The sequence below is a fragment of the Neofelis nebulosa genome, chromosome 1 (genome assembly GCF_028018385.1).
Source record: "Neofelis nebulosa isolate mNeoNeb1 chromosome 1, mNeoNeb1.pri, whole genome shotgun sequence".
In the NCBI taxonomy this organism is placed as follows: domain Eukaryota; kingdom Metazoa; phylum Chordata; class Mammalia; order Carnivora; family Felidae; genus Neofelis; species Neofelis nebulosa.
In genome coordinates this window covers 142441890-142457572 of record NC_080782.1, presented here as the reverse complement: position 1 = coordinate 142457572, position 15683 = coordinate 142441890, and the positions used below count along the sequence as shown (strand labels likewise).

At 44.8% G+C, this 15683-nt stretch overlaps 1 protein-coding gene across 2 annotated transcripts; it reads left to right on the top strand.

Annotated features, from left to right (window-relative positions):
• The first annotated feature begins 4378 nt into the window (after positions 1 to 4378).
• On the top strand, positions 4379 to 13968 carry LOC131516778 (protein FAM170A-like). 2 transcript variants are annotated; one of them, XM_058738250.1, is made up of 6 exons: positions 4379 to 6912; positions 7615 to 9028; positions 10899 to 11039; positions 11848 to 12613; positions 12925 to 12983; positions 13833 to 13968. In XM_058738250.1, the coding sequence occupies exons 2-4, from the start codon at positions 8959 to 8961 to the stop codon at positions 12567 to 12569; spliced, it is 933 nt and encodes a 310-aa protein (XP_058594233.1). In that variant the 5' UTR covers positions 4379 to 6912; positions 7615 to 8958; the 3' UTR covers positions 12570 to 12613; positions 12925 to 12983; positions 13833 to 13968. The 2 variants fall into 2 exon arrangements, with proteins under 2 accessions (XP_058594233.1, XP_058594240.1); XM_058738257.1 differs by lacking the exon at positions 4379 to 6912 and having other exon boundaries at positions 7538 to 9028.
• The last annotated feature ends 1715 nt before the right edge of the window (positions 13969 to 15683 follow it).

Below are 15683 nucleotides of genomic sequence, written 5' to 3'. Positions count from 1 at the left end.
GGCAGAGAGAGAGAGAGAGAGAGAGAGGGAGAGAGAGAGAGAGAGGGAGGGAGAGGGAGAGGGAGAGAATTCACAAACAGGCTCTGCACTTTCAGCACAGAGCCCAAGGCAGGGCTTGATCTCACATACTGTGAGATCATGACATCAGCTGAAACCAAGAGTCAGACCCTTGACTGACCGACCTCCCCAGGAGCCCCTGTTTTATGTTCTTAATACATTGCTTCACCCTGGGACACCATCTCTGGAAGAGCTTGTCTGTTGCAAATTTCTGAAGAAGTTGAATATTTATTTTCGATACTTTCTCACCACCATGGCCAACATCTGTCTCCCTGCCAGATACCATTCTTTCTTTTCCCAATTTCCACATCTCCTATCCCATGAAAAAATGGCCCACTTCTCAGCCTCTTTTCCCCTAGTCTTTCCGAACACAGGGGCTAATAATGGCTGAAATGAAGGTAGTGCTTCTCAGAAGGTTTAAGTATTCAAAGGATTGAATCTCTATGGCTAAATTTTAGGCAATGGAAAAAATCATTTGAGAGGGAGATGATACAGGATGACCAGGGCTCTCGCTTTGGTTCAGGCATGTGGGTGTGGTGCCAATTCTGGGATAGATGCAGAGATAGCACTTCTGTGCTGGGATGAGGAAAAGATACGTAATGGGTCAGGATATTGTTTGGTCTAGAGAAAAAGAAGATCCTGTGTTTTGGCATTTGATTTATTTGAGCTTTGTTTTTGGGAGTTGGGGGAGCCTGTAAGGGAGGTAGCTCATACTAAGTGCAAGGAGCTGCAGAGATTCCAGAGATAAGGAATCATAGCCTCCTCTTCTCAAGGATTCATACCGTGTTGGGGGTGAATGAGACACATTCATTAATAGACTGATCCAAAGGCAGGATATGGAAAGAGCTATCAGAGGTACAACTACAAGTGGTCCATTCTCACTAGGACGCCGGGAGAGGCTTCTTTTCCAAAGTAGGATTTTAGTTCAACTTAAAAACAAATTGTACTTTGACAGACCTGTAAGTACCCAGAACACACTGATGGTCTCACCGGAGGGGAGGGGGTGGGGGGATGGGCACAGTGGGTGAAGGGGAGAGGGAGGTACAGGCTTCCCATTATAGAATGAATGTCATGTGGATAAAAGGCACAGCATAGGGACTATAGTCAATGGTATATAATAGCGTCACATATGAAAACAAAAACAAAATACAAATTGCTCTTTGAAAATCTGTACTTTTGAAAGAAATGACTTGAGCAAGGAAGGTGCTCTGTTTGAGGTGGGGAAGTCTGGCCCCGTAGTGTGGAGATGAGAAGATAGGTGTTGTGTTGTCGCCTGGAAAACTCAACAGGGACCTTAATCGTGCAGAGCTTTGAATACTGGGTAGAATGTTCTAGATTTTAATTCAGAAGCCATTTACAATTTGAGCAGGAGAACAATGTTCTTTCAGAAAATAACTATTACCAGGATGGGTTAAAGACTGGCGATGATGTACTCATTGGTCTACAATTGGGGGAAGAGTGGAAGATTGCCTCTAATTAATTAGCGGTGCATTGTACCTTCAGGCACAAAGTAAGCAGCCTATCTCGATGCAAAAATCTTCTTCCCGTGTATGCATTCTTTTTCATCATGGAGCGAATATTTCGCAGTGAAGTTACCTTTAAGATACTAAGAACAAAAGCTATTTGAGGCAAATGTTTCAGAACCCTTTGTTGCTTTGCACAGACCTGTGAGCAAATAGGATTCAGCTCAAGCATTTTCTGTAGTATTTGGTTCTGCAGGAGCTGTCACGCTATTATCTAGACTTTTGTCTTGGCTAGACTCTGGCTCTTGCCACCATTATTATTCAAAGACCTGGAGTGTCGACAAGGAAATCAAAATAGCAACATGAGAGCCAAGAGTTTTTCCTCCTGTTGCTTGAAAAGTCTTGGAAAGATTGTTTCCTTTGTATTCCTTGAATTCAGAATATAAAATCCTCCCAGACCTCTCCTCTTTACCGAGTCACACATTTCAAGAGGCAGTGAAATTATTTTCCAGTTGTTTTTCAGTTTAAGGCAAGTGGCTTAGGAACTCCCAAGCCCTCCCTCTGTTGAGTCTATTTAGAAAAAAGAAACAAAACAAAAAATGAAGTAAATGCCATGTAATCCCAACTATATCATCCTGGTATAAAAATCCCAACATAGCATGGTAGGAAAAGGTGATGAATTTTTATCTAAGAGATCTGAGTGCTAATTCTAGTTTTGTATGTGGCATGATAGTTTTGTTAGGTCTCATATCTCATGGGGAGTGATTAGGATTTTTCTACATGATCTCTGTGCTATTCATTGGTACTGTTCAAGATTATTTTTGCGTAAAAAATTCAGAAGATGGGGAGACACTTAAGATTGTGATCAACAATTTTGGCTAGAAGCAATGTGTTACTTTTGGGACAGAACATTCAATGGCAGTGTGAAACTCCGGAATTCTTTGTCAGTGAAGGCTGATAGTGGTGGCTTTTATCCACCTGAATCCAGGAATGAGGACAATGAGAAGTGGAACTTTGGCCAGCCCACAGTGGGTGCGTACAAGGAGTAGGAAGTGAACTTTTATTATTTTAAGCTACTGTTTTTTGGGGAAGTTATTTGTTACAATAAAACAATTAAGCTTATTCTTTAAAAATTAAAAAAAAATATTTAGTTTTGAGAGAGAGAGAGAGAGAGAGAAAGAGACAGAACATAAGCAGGGGAGGGACAGAGAGAAAGAGAGGGAGACAGAATCTGAAGCAGTCTCCAGGCTCTGGGCTGTCATATGGGCAACCCAGGTGCCCCTAAGTTTATTCTAGACTGATATGGTCCCCAGAGAGTTTGACTGTGATGAGTGGGGTAAAGAAGATGTTTCCTTTTCTTAAATTAAGATTTTACTAAGTTTTCTATAGATAAATGTTGTAGGTGCTTGGAGGGGAAATAAGTTTTCTATCATTGGAAATAGTGAGATATAGACTAGGCAACTTCTTGAAGGCAGTGCTGTAGAAATTGAAGGTAGTTGTGTGATATAGTAAGAAATAGGTATTTGCTCCTGGCATAGAGCTCCTAAAACTCTTGGAATTTCCTAAGTCATAAGAGCCATGAAGGTGGCTTATGTTAATGACACGACTTTGGAAGCGCCCTTGGATAGAGACTGGTTCAGGGAACCAACCACGTAAATAGAGGTTGGCACTTTCAGTCCCACCCTCAACTTCTGGGGAGGGGAGAGGGGCTGGAGGTTAGATCAGGCCTCACTGGCCAATGATTGCATCAATTGCGCCTATATAATGAAGCCTCCATAAAAACTGAAAAGGGCGGGATTCACAGAGATTTGGGGGAGATTTGGGGAGATTGGCATGGAAGCTTCATGCCCTTTCCCTATACCTTGTCCTATGCATCTCTTCCCACTGGCTGGTGGAAGTTCCTGAGTTATATCCTCTTAGAATAAGCTGGTAATCTAGTATGCAAAATGTTTCTCTGAGTTCTGTGGGTCACTCTAGCAAAATAGCTGAACTCAAGGTGGGGTAGGCTGTTGTAACCTCCCAACTACAGCCAGTTGGTAAGAAGCACAGGTGACAGCTTGTGTCCGAGGTGTGTGTGTATGTGGAGCAGGGGTAGGTTGGGTGGGTTGGGGAAGTCATATAGGATTTACCCCTTACCCTGTGGAATCTGATGCTGTCTTGGGGGTAGACAGTGTCCACATTGAACTGAATTGTAGAATGCACAGCTGGTGTTGGAGTATTGCTTGGGGAAGCCACTCCCTTGCACGTTAGAATTGGTGCCAGAATCTTAGACTCGATTAGAGATCTTCAAGGTCCTTCTAGCTGCTAGTCTAGCAGCTCCTGAGGATAACTTTTGAGCCTTACACTGGTTTATGGAGTGTTTTTTTTCCAGTAACTTTCTTGCTCTCCCATGGATAGCCAAGAGGGTTTACTCAATGTGCCTTCCATGGATACTTGCACAGGTGCTAAGAAAAATTTGTTTGGAGAAGCAAGCTAATTCTTTACCTGAATCCCATAGCCAGCCACATCTATTTTTAAACAAGTACTCCTAGTCCAGTTTTTTTTTAATTAAACTAATTTTTAGTTAACTCAATTAAATAACTAGTTTAAATTAAACTCACTTAACTAATTTTTATTTTTTATTTTTATTATTTATTTATTTATTTATTTTTTTAACATTTATTTATTTTTGAGACAGAGAGAGAGCATGAACAGGGAGGGTCAGAGAAAAAGGGAGACACAGAATCTGAAACAGGCTCCAGGCTCTGAGCTGTCAGCACAGAGCCTGATGCGGGGCTTGAACCCACGGACCGTGAGATCATGACCTGAGCCGAAGTCGGACGCTTAACCGACTGAGCCACCCAGGTGCCCCATCACTTAACTAATTTTTAGATCATTGTGCATTCACGTGCTGTGTAAAAAATAATACAGAGAGATCCTATGTAAACTTTACCCACTTTGGCCAATTGAAACATATTACAAAACTATAGTATAATGTCACAGCCAAGACATTGACCTTGATAGAATCAAGACACAAAACATTTTCATGACCACAAAGATACTTCATGTTGCCATTTTTATGGTCACACGTACTTCCCTCTCACACTTACATACTACCCCTTAACCACTTAACTGTTCACCCACTTTCCATTTCTATAATTTTGTCATCTCCAAACTGTTACATAAATGGAATCATTTAGTATGTAAGCTTTTGGAATTGGCTTTATTTCTCTCAGCATAGTTCTCTGGAGATTCATCCACGTTCATTCCTCTTTTATTGCTGGGTAGAATTCCATGGTATCGATGTATCACGGTTTATTTAAACATTCACTCACTGAAAGACCTGAGTTGTTTCTAGTTTTTGGTTGTTATGAATTAGCTGTTCTCAATATTCAAGGATATGTTTTATGAACAGCCTTCTCATTTCTCTGGGATAAATGCCCAAGAATGCAATTGTTGGATTAGATGGTACTTGAATGCTTAGTTTAAGAAAGTGCCACAGTCTTCTCCAGAGTGGCTGTCATTTTACGTTCTCACCAGCTGTGTTTGAATGGTCAAGTTTCTTTACTTTCTTGCCAGAATTTTGTATTGTCACAATTTTTTTTATTTAAACTTCTGTGATAGGTATGTAGGGGTGTTTGATTGTGGCTTTCATTTGCATGTCCCTAATGGCGAAAGACATTAGACCTCATTTTATATGCTTATTTTCCATCTGCACATCCTTTTTACTCAAAAATCTCTTCTTGTCTTTTGTCCATTTTCTAATCAGATTGTTTACTTTTTTACTCCAGGTGTGGGAGTTCTTTACATGTTACCGATAATACGTCTATTGGATATGAGGTTTGCAAATATTTTCTCTCAGTCTCTAGCTTGTCTTTTCCTACTCTTAAAAGAACCTTTCACATAGCAAATGGTTTTAGTTTTCATGAAGTCTAGTTTATTTATTTTTCATCTTGTGGATCATCTCTCTCCTGGATAATTGCAGTAAGACCACTGTTATTTATTTTTTTAAGTAGGCCCCACACCCAATGTGGGGCTTGAGCTTACGACCCTGAGATCAAGAGTTGCTTGCTCTATAGACTGAGCCATGCTAGTGCCCCAATAGATCCCCTGTTTTCTTGATTCTGCCCTTAACTACCAGTTGGCTATTGTTAACAGAGCAGAATGATCTTTTTAAATGTAATTGCTTGCTCAAGATTCTCCACACTTCCCATGTCACTCAGAATAAAAGCTAGTCTTGACAATAGCTTACTATTGTCCCTCATTATCTATCTGACCTCTTTTCTTACCACTCTCTTTGGCTCTCAGTTCTGGTTACACTGGCTTCCTTGGTGATAGTCTATCAGGCCAAGCAACCCTTGATCCAGGGCTCTAACTTCTTCTTTTTGTGTGGAATATAGAACCTTAGCTGTAAACTTTCTTATTTCTCTCAGGTCTTACTGAAAAGGGATCTTTTTAGTAAAGGCTTCCATGATTTCCCATTTAACATAGAAATGACCCATTTCTTACAGACCCAAATTCAGTTTGTTTTATTTTTCTTCATGCTACTTGTAAATATCTAACCTACTACATATTTGATGTATTTGAAAAGATGACCTGTCTTCTCTTCCAGAATTAAACTCCTTGGGAGAAAGTGCTTTTGTCTGTTTTGTTCATAACTGTTCAACTGCAGGATCTAGAGAGCTTGTCACATAGTAGAGACTCAATAAGCATTTACAGAACGAAGAATGAAGAAATGAAGGAACGAGTAAAGTATGTCCCAGCATGGAGAATCTGCACTGGTACCACTGGAATAATCTTTTCTTTTGTGAAGAGAGGTTTGCTTCCTTGAGAAATTCTGGATCTAGGAAACATGCCTTAAGAATCTTCCTTCTTCTAAATAAACAAACAAAAACAGAAACAGACCTATAAAAATAGAGAACAAACTGATGGCTATTAGAGGGGAGGGGCAAAATGGGTGTAGTGGGAAAAGAAGGGAATTGTCTTCCTTGGAATTAAGGGATTAGAACTCTTAATGAAATTTCAACTCCTGATGAAGTCATAATCATCAGGGCTTACTAATGCTAAATATTGAAAGGCTGATGGGATCGTTATGGTGGAGGGGCTAAGCCGACAGCACTGGAACCCACTGATCAATCTCAACATGGTTAAACATGGGACAACCTTATGTGCTTACTGTTGTGATTTAATCGGAAGGCACACAACACCACTTATAAAATAATCTTGCAATAACGAGAAACTGAATTGAAAACTAATTAATTTTCTAGGTCTAACTGCCTGTTTGGAAGGAATTGCGGGTAATAGAAGAACATCTTAAATGACATCACAAGATACAACCAACCAACTCCATGCTGCAGAAAATACTACAGGATAAGTGATTTAGTTTCTTCAACAAATAAATGCCCCCTAAAAGGTAGGAAGAGCTCTCACAGACTAAAAGACACATTGACCACATGCTGTGTGTGGATCTTGATTTATTTCTGTTTTTTAAAAAATGTTTATTTACTTATTTTTGAGGGGGGCTGGGGGGAGGGAGACCGACCCAAAGAGGCTCTGACACGGAGCTTGAACCCACGAACTCTATCATAACCTGAGCAGAAATCAAGAGTCAGATGCTTAACCAACTGAGCAACACAGGTACCCCTGGATCTTGGTTTTAATGAATGAAGTATAAAAAAGACATTTGGTATGATTAAGGGAATTGGAGTAGGCTTGGTTATAAAGTGATATAAAGAAATTGTGGTTAAATTTGTTCCATAAGATAATGATAGTGCTGGTTAAAAAAAACCAATTATTATTGGATATAAATACTGCTGCATTTAGTGAGAGATGATATAATGTCTGAGATTTTCTTCAAAATACAGTACTCCCCAACCCCCTCACACTCTTCCAAACATTGAAACTAAAGGAATTGAACAAAAAGCTATGTGTGTGGCGTGAGGGAGGGGGTGTGGTGGATGGGACAAGAATGAGAGAATATTGATAATTGTTCATACTGGGTGATAGGTCCATGGCACCACATCCCTGTTGTGCAATTTCTTTTACTTTTTCTATGCTGGAAAATTTCTACCACAAAAAGTTTTTTTAAAATTCATTTTTGCACCTTCTTACCTAGGGATTCTCCAAGAAACAGGAAGATTGAATCTCATCAGCAAATTCTCACAAGGGGGTATTTGTCCTGTTTTCACTCTCCCTGCTTGGAGACTGATGTTCCACACGTCCTTTCAGATTTGGACTTGCCTTTGTCCAGTGGGGACTTCTGGGAGCCCGCCTCATTCCAGCACGCCAGTACTCCCCCCGGATCACGGCCACTGTCCCAAAAGGAGGTGTCTCTCATTTTAGACTGGGATCAGAAGGATCCAGATGGGTTGCTGCTTATAACTGGTATACATTTCAGCCCACGAGCAGAGGTGTGCAAGAAATAGTATGAAATTGTTTTTGTAACTCCACTTAATTTGTATTTTAAGCCTTGATCCTGCTGAAGTCCTGTTTGGATTTCTACCCATCCCTCTTCGGAAATCATACAGAGCCACAGTCATGAGGGTTGAGGTGAGAGCATGATTACTGTTTAGTGGGGTATACACTTGTAGCTTAGAGGTCCATTGGCTCAGTTGCCATGTTTCCTTTTGGTTTGGTGGCTCTTGTGTCATGGGTGGGACAGGTTGGTTCTGCTCATATGCACAACACAGCCATCTCCTCCAAGGGTTTTTGCCCTATCTAACCCTCTGACTGCACTTTAGAGATTCCTTTTCTTTCATGGTCCACGGACCTCTCTGTGATGATATAGATCTTAAGCTAGCAGGAAAAGAAGACAGTAAGTGTATAATTTCAAAGTTCCTACTTCTGATAGGTTTCTGCTCAAGTATCCTCACTTTTCTGTGGAGTTTGGGATTTTAGAAATAAAAACCCAGATGATAAGCACAGTATTGCTGCGTTCAGCCCTGCACGTCCTTCCTCTGGCCAGTGAACCCAGAGCCTGCTTCCCACTTGAATGCAGAAGGGAAAGGGTAAAAAATAAAGGGAGAAAGGGAAAAAAAATCAACAAGAACAGATTCGCATCTCAAAATATCCTTTCATTCTTAAGAAGATGAGAGTTGAATTCACGGGAAAGGTTCCATTGGGAAAAAGGAATGACTCTTGAAAATGGGGTCTCCGCATTTGCAAAGGCTGTGTAGGATCCAGGTCCTCAGAATGCTCTGACATCATCAGTGAGGTCAGAGAACTCTGCTGTGGGCCTGGTGACCTTTGAACCTTAACAGCCCTGTGCTGTAGCGAACCCTGGGCAGTGCTGCTCATTCTCTGAGCCATCTGATGTCCTCAGCCACTTAGGGGACTCAACTATTTTTGCTTATATTGGGCCATTTCATCATATTTTCTGAGAGTCAAGAAGGGCCAACCAGCAAGGGAAAAGAAGAGCTGGGAGTTAGGTGTCTTCTAAGAAGCTTCTGTAGCTGGTACCATGAAACAGCGACAAAAGAGGAAACATCTGGAAGATGAAGAGTCCCAGGAAACGGCCGAGCAGGGAGGAGGTATGTGCTGGGCACCTTGTCTGGGGGGGGCACAGAGGCTGCGGCCAGTCTGCGCCTCCCCCAGGGAGGCGGGCAGCAGATGTTGCCGTGTCTGTCCTGAGGGTCCCTGGTGGTGTGAGATGGCACAGGAAGGCCAGATGCCCCCCAAAAGCCAGGGATTCATCCCTGCCAGTCTGAGAACTTCTCTCTTGGCCTGTTCAGGCCTGGAGCTATGTTGGACTCAGAGCAGGCTGGGGTCCCACTTGCCCAGGCTCAGTCCTGTGTTCTCTTTTATCCTCTTTATGTGATTTTCCTCTGGGGTCCCTGGGTGTGGGGTGTGATGGGTGCTGATAGAGATTGACCCATAAAAGAGGAAAGAGAAGCCTTGCTCAAAAACATTTTGAGAAGTGACATGCCTGTGCAGAAGGAGATGGTCTGGGGATGGCATCATACGGAAAGTGTGGAGATCGTATTCCTTTAGCAGGAAGAATTTACCAGTTGATCCATGGGCGTTTGTGAATCTACAGGTGTGGGCTTTCCAGAGGAGATCAAGGGAAGGGAGGGGTCTTTTACAGACCATGCCCAGATGGAGAGGGGTGAGAAATATAGTCAGGGAATTTCAGGGAGCTCTGAAAGCTGTGGATTTACTTCCTAGGGTGCATGGTGACTGCATGCATTTTACACAAACAAGTAGCTTGTCCTGAGAAAGTGGGTGGTCACATGCAAGAGGTGGGGCAGAGTGGAGCCCACCCCAGAGATCCAGCCGGAGGCTTCTGTCCCAAATTAGAGCTCTCTCATCAGCTTCCACGAGGTCCAGGGCCCTGAAGAGTGTAAGATGGGCCCTGGGAATGGAGGCCTGGACAGGAGGAGGATTTTGATGCAGCAGCTGGGATAGGAGACAGAAAGCAATGATTGACAAGATACGTTTGTCTCTTTGTGTGTGATGGGGCAGGGGGAGCAATGGGGAGAAGGGGGAGAGTGTCCTTAGCTGTGAAGTCTGTCTTGTAAGGTTCCTGTCACTTACCCATATACATTTTGATAGAAAAAAAATTGCACATCTGCACACACACTATTTTATTAAATTGTACAGAGTATATAGGCATATATGCATATCACTCGTCCACTGTGTTCACATACGATCCATGTGTATCGAAGTCCTCTCCTGTTACACCAAACTCTGGAGTATAAGTGTGTCACAGATACTCTATGGTACATACTTACACTAAAAATAAGCATGACCCAAATATTGCATGGGAACACTTGCACATAAAAATTATTTGTGGTTTACCTGAAACGCAAATTTAACTGGGCATCCTCCATTATTGTTTGCTAACTCTGGGAACCCTTGTATACTTCACACCAGCTGACATATCATACCCTGATTAGTGTCTGTCTTCTACCAGAAGTTTAACATTCCCAGAGCCTAGAAGAGTGCCTGATACATAGTAGCTGAACACTGTTGAAGGAATGGATAAATGAATGATTGAATACACACCATAAATACAGACCATATTATATAAATCAGGAAATGTGACATGTCACACGGTTCCTGAGTTGTGAACACACACTATGCTCCAAACGCTCTATGCGTTTCTACCCTGCTCGCCACACCGTCCCCACAGGCATGAAAGGTTTGACTGATACATATTATTCTCACGTGTCAGACATCCTGTTCACAGCCACCACTCAGGCCTTCGCTTCTGACAAGACACTAACAAAATAGTTATCGATAGTAACTAAATGCAGGAGTATCCACCGGGGACCAGACAGTCGACCACGTGTATTCGCTGCATCTGACCCAGGTCAGACCCTCTGTTAATATTTGTTGGATGGATGAGTGATGCATTAGCATGCCCCACCCATGGTGTCTCAGGCTTTCCTATCTTTTCAGGAGTCTCGAAGTTGCAGGAGGATGCCCTTCAGCTTGGATCCCCTGGGGTGGCCAAAGGCTGGGGCGCAGGGGTGGGGGAGGTGTCCTCTGCCTCTGAATACTTCTCCTGTGTTTCTTCTCCACGCAAGTTCATCCATGGTGGTAAGCATTCAGGGCTCCTTGGATGTGGGGCCCCTTGCGTTCGGGGCTGGAGACACACAGATCCAGGAGAGGCTGGGAAGGCATCCAGGACAGTCAGAAGTGATCAGGGCTCAACGGAGGAGCCCGGGAAGATGGCGTAGCTGTTGGGAGAGTGTGGATACGAGCTCCATGTGGGAGAGCGTGAGCCCTGGTACAATCATAGTGGGGAAGTTAAGATACAAGGGCCAGAAAGGTCCGAGCTCGAGCTGTCGGGCTGAGGGACAGAATTAAGCACCTTCAGAGGAGCTGTGCAGGCTTTGCCTTTATCCTTACTTCCAGAGAAGGGCGGAGCATCTCAGCACAGGCCTCTCCAGCTCTGGAGCAAGACCATCCAGTTCAGATCCCCACGCCTGACGCCCACCATTCACTCCACGCAAGTCCATTCTTAGCACGCACACCCCAAACCCATGATCTACAGTGCCATGTTCTCCACCACTGTCCCCATGCCACATGCACACGTACCCCGATGGTAGCCCCAACTCATGTTCTGCTCATGGCACGCGCAACCCACCACCGTCCCTCACGTTCTGCAACCCCCTGCTATCTGACTTCACACCCCCACATACAGACACCCCCCCAGTCTCCCTACAAACACTCAAAGCCTGCAGATGCCACCAGATACACCACCCCCCCCCCCACCGCCCCGGAGTATGAACACCAACACCAAGCTGCTTACACCACAGCCCCTCTGCCCTCTATCACACTCGAAGCTCCTTCAGCTTCTGGCCGGCCCCACGCACGTTCTTATGTCTCTAATTTCCTTTCCCAGGAATCCGGAGAGTACATCGAGACAGTCCCCAGCCTAGATCACCCCTAGTCCAGGGTCAGGAGCGAGGGGAGACTGCTCCCCCCTCACACCAGGTCTCCTTCTCGTCCCCTTCATCCTATAAGACCTGTGTGTCCTCTGTGTACAGAAACAAAGAGGAAAGGGGCATGAAAATATACTACATGCAGGTACAAATGCAAAAGGGTGTGGCTGTCTCCTGGGAGACAGAGGAGACCTCGGAGTCACTAGAGAAGCAGCCGAGGATGGAAGAAGTGACCCTTCCTGAGAACGTGCGGGTAGGTACTCCCCCCTCTGATGTGTCCACCAGAAACCTGCTGTCTGACAGCGAGCCCAGCGGGGAGGACAAGGACCACGAGGAGCGGGCAGAGTCAGACAGCCCGCCAGGCTCACCCACTGTTGAGGAGAGACCCAGGGCCAAGACCCCCGACTGGCTGGTGACCGTGGAGACTGGCTTCCGATGCATGGCCTGCTGCCGGGTCTTCTCCACCTTGGAGGTCCTCCAGGAGCACGTCCAGTACGGGATCAGGGAGGGCTTCAGCTGCCATGTGTTCCACCTCACTATGGCTCAGTTGACGGGCATCGTGGAACCTGAGTGCACCCAGGAGGAGGAGGATGAGAACGAGGAGGAGGGGGAAGAGAGGCAGGAAGAAAAGGACGAGAAGGAGCAGCCTGCGCAGGAGGACTCTCGCGTGAAGCGACCCTGAAGCCAGTGCTCAGGCTGTGTGTTTCATTCTCCAAAGGACAACAAGTGAGCTGGGGCTGAGCATGTGAGGGCACTGTGCCTTCTCCACAACACTCCTGTCTCTCCCATCCAGGCTCACGCCTCCAGAACGGAGAGTGGGGGGCTTTGACAGCTCAGGGGACACCTTAAGGAGGGGTGGGGGGGGTGAGCGGGCCCCTTGCTTCTTGTCCAGGCATTTGATACAGTTATGACTGTCAGTGGGGATTTATCCCGAGCTTTTCAGCTCCCGCAGGAAGTCCTGCAAATTTCCGAGGGCTAACCGAGCATCTTTCCTCTTGAACCAAGAAGTGTCTTTCTCTGTTCTGGTTTCCACACAGCAATTGAGATCCATGAGCCCTAAATTCCTGGAAGACGGTGTGGCCTTCTTTTGGGAGAAGTAAGTAAGGCCTGCGGTTGGTGTGGTCTGAGCTGATGTCAGGGGGTCCCAGGGGAATCTAGGGGAAGGAATTACATGGCCGTGCTGGGTTACCTTGTGGCTCCGCAGTGGCATCAGCTTGTGGCATGCTCAGGGCGTCCAGGAAATTGACCTCCATTTCCTTAAGTGAGAAAGTGAGAATTGAAAAAAAATTTTTTTTGAGTTTTTAAAATTTATTTTGAAAGAGAGAGGAGGTGGGAAGGGGCAGAGAGAGAGGGAGAGAGAGCGAGAATCTCAAGCAGGCTCCTCACCATCAGCACAGAGCCTGACACGGGGCTCGAACTCACAAACCATGAGAGCGTGACTTGAGCCAGAACCAAGAGTCGGATGCTCAACTGATGTAGCCGCCCAGGTGCCCTGAGAAAGTGAGAGTTTTGATTGGCATTTATTTCATTGACTGCATGACTGACCTGGGCTCTAAGAGCAAATACTGCCAGCGGCCCTTCTGGGATGAGAGCTCATTGCGACTTCAAGGGCTAGGAGTGGTCTGGAGAGAGGACATGGGGCCTAGCAGGACCAGAGGTTTGAGGTGTGAGAGCCTTCGGCCAAAGCCAGCATCTTATCCCGGCCCATGGATAGCCCTCTGGAAGAAAGCAGAGTGTGGAGGGAGAGAAACAAGGAAGTGAGCCCCCAAGAGATCTGGGAATATTCCAGAACCTTCCGTTTGCTATAGTAGGTCTGGAAATAAACTCAGTGTGGTGTGTGTGGCTCTGAGCTTTAAGGCAAAGGTGAAGGGTCACCCTGGCTCACGGAGCTCACGTTCACTTCTTGTCTCTTCCTGTTCTGCCTTATGTGTTTAATCAATTCCAGGGAGAAGAAAGGATCCTGGGGATAGTAGCAGATAAAATGCCAATGATGTGAAGAAAGATGAAGGAACCGGCATTCAATCTGGCATCACATGAAAATATAAATACCATATGCAATAAAGGCTGTTTTCCAAACCTTACCTGGATATGTTCTTTAAGTGAAGTTATCTATCTGTCTGTCTGTCTGTCTGTCTATCTACCATCTACATCTTTCCCTCTAGTGGCTCATGAACCAGGTCTCCTATAAGCACCAAAGACGCCCACAATCCTTTTCCAGCAGCAACAGTACTGAAGCACTCGGGATTGATTAGGCTTTTGTGTGACTGTTTTCACAAGGCTGGATTCCACAAATGACAAACTACACTGGCTTCAGAAGAGGTCGTCGGTAAGTAGCGGGTGCTGTAAAAACTGTGTCCCGGGGGTCGTGTTTGAAAGCACTGTGAAGGCAGTCTTCAGAGGGCTGCTGGCTGGTGTGCATATCTCCCCAGGTTTGGCCTGGATGAGGGATTATGAGTTGTGGCTTCACAAGGAAACACCAGGACAGAGGAGAAATTTCTGAGTTTTGAAGCTGTCCATGGAACAGGTCCCTCTTGCATGGGTGAGACTTTGTCACAGTGCTCAGAAGAGGCCTTCTAACCACAACCACCCGTTGTCTTTGCAGAGATAGTTGTAGCAAGAGTTTAAGCCAATAAGCTCTGATATTTTCAGTTCTGACATTAAATTTCCATTTCTAAATAAATTCTTCCTCTAGCCTCTCAAGTTTTTGACCTTTTCATCCCTGAACTTAATCTTCACAACATGGCTACCACCCCTGGAACTAAAGACGTCTAGGAGGCCCTGAAGACTCATTTCGATGCATGAGGTTGTCCCTGGACTGCAGGTGAGGGGGTAGTTATGTGTCTTTCTAACCTGAGTAGGGGGGCAATGCCAGGCTTTAGAGAACTGATGGAATTAGAAGGAAATAATTCAAAGTTCAGAGATTCTGTCCATTTAAGCGGGATAAGGTCTAATTCCAAAGTCCTATGGATTTTTTTTCGGAATGTGAAATGTGATTTCCATGGGGCTTTATTGAATCAACCATGGTTTCTGTGATCTGGTGTTGTCATTTTTATTTGAATAATAATGATAATGACAATGACAATGATAATAATAATAATAATAATAATAATAATAAACCAGCTTACTCACCGGTTTCATGTTTCTCAGCTTGTCCAATGGGGATGTCGTCTGCATATTCACATGTTTTGCCTCAAGATGCCCTGTTTCCCCTTTGACTGCCATTCCAGGAATTCAGAATTGGAGGCTTATCCTACCCTTCCGTACTCATACCACTGTCTGGGGGATTCCACTCCCTCTCTGACGGTGTCTGTGTGCTCTGTAACCTTCCCCTTTGTCTTGTTCCTTTGTTCCTTGAGCCCATCAGGAACATTCCCTTTCCACACTCCACACCCCCAGTCTTCCTGGGTCTTCATCATTTTCTTCTCCTTTTCTTGGAAGGTTTTTTTGACTTCTTTCTTCCACTGACTGTTTCAAACACTGAGAGCTTATTTCACATAACTCGGTGGGATGCTGTTGACACAATGAGAGTTCTGGCTGCCATTCCTGTTCAGAGAGAGACTTCCCTGAAAGCACAGAGCAGAGCAACACAAGGGCCTGTGGGTCCAAGTCAGGTGTTGCAGGAAGAGGTTATTGCGAAGTGTGGAGACACTTGCTGGATTTTTAAATTTGTTAATCTTGTATCCACCCGCCTTATTAAACCGGTCTTATTCTTACTAGTTTATCTGTGTGGTCTCCTGAGCTTCCTGGATAAATGATGATGTTAAATGTAAATCGAATGCTCGGTGGATAACTTGAG

Bases quoted from the DNA above. Each gene is read 5' to 3' on its own strand.
- LOC131516778 (XM_058738250.1), top strand. From the start codon at position 8,959: ATGAAACAGCGACAAAAGAGGAAACATCTGGAAGATGAAGAGTCCCAG. The intron at 9,029-10,898 runs GTATGTGCTGGG...CTATCTTTTCAG, and splicing joins AACGGCCGAGCAGGGAGGAG to GAGTCTCGAAGTTGCAGGAG. The intron at 11,040-11,847 runs GTAAGCATTCAG...TTCCTTTCCCAG, and splicing joins ACGCAAGTTCATCCATGGTG to GAATCCGGAGAGTACATCGA.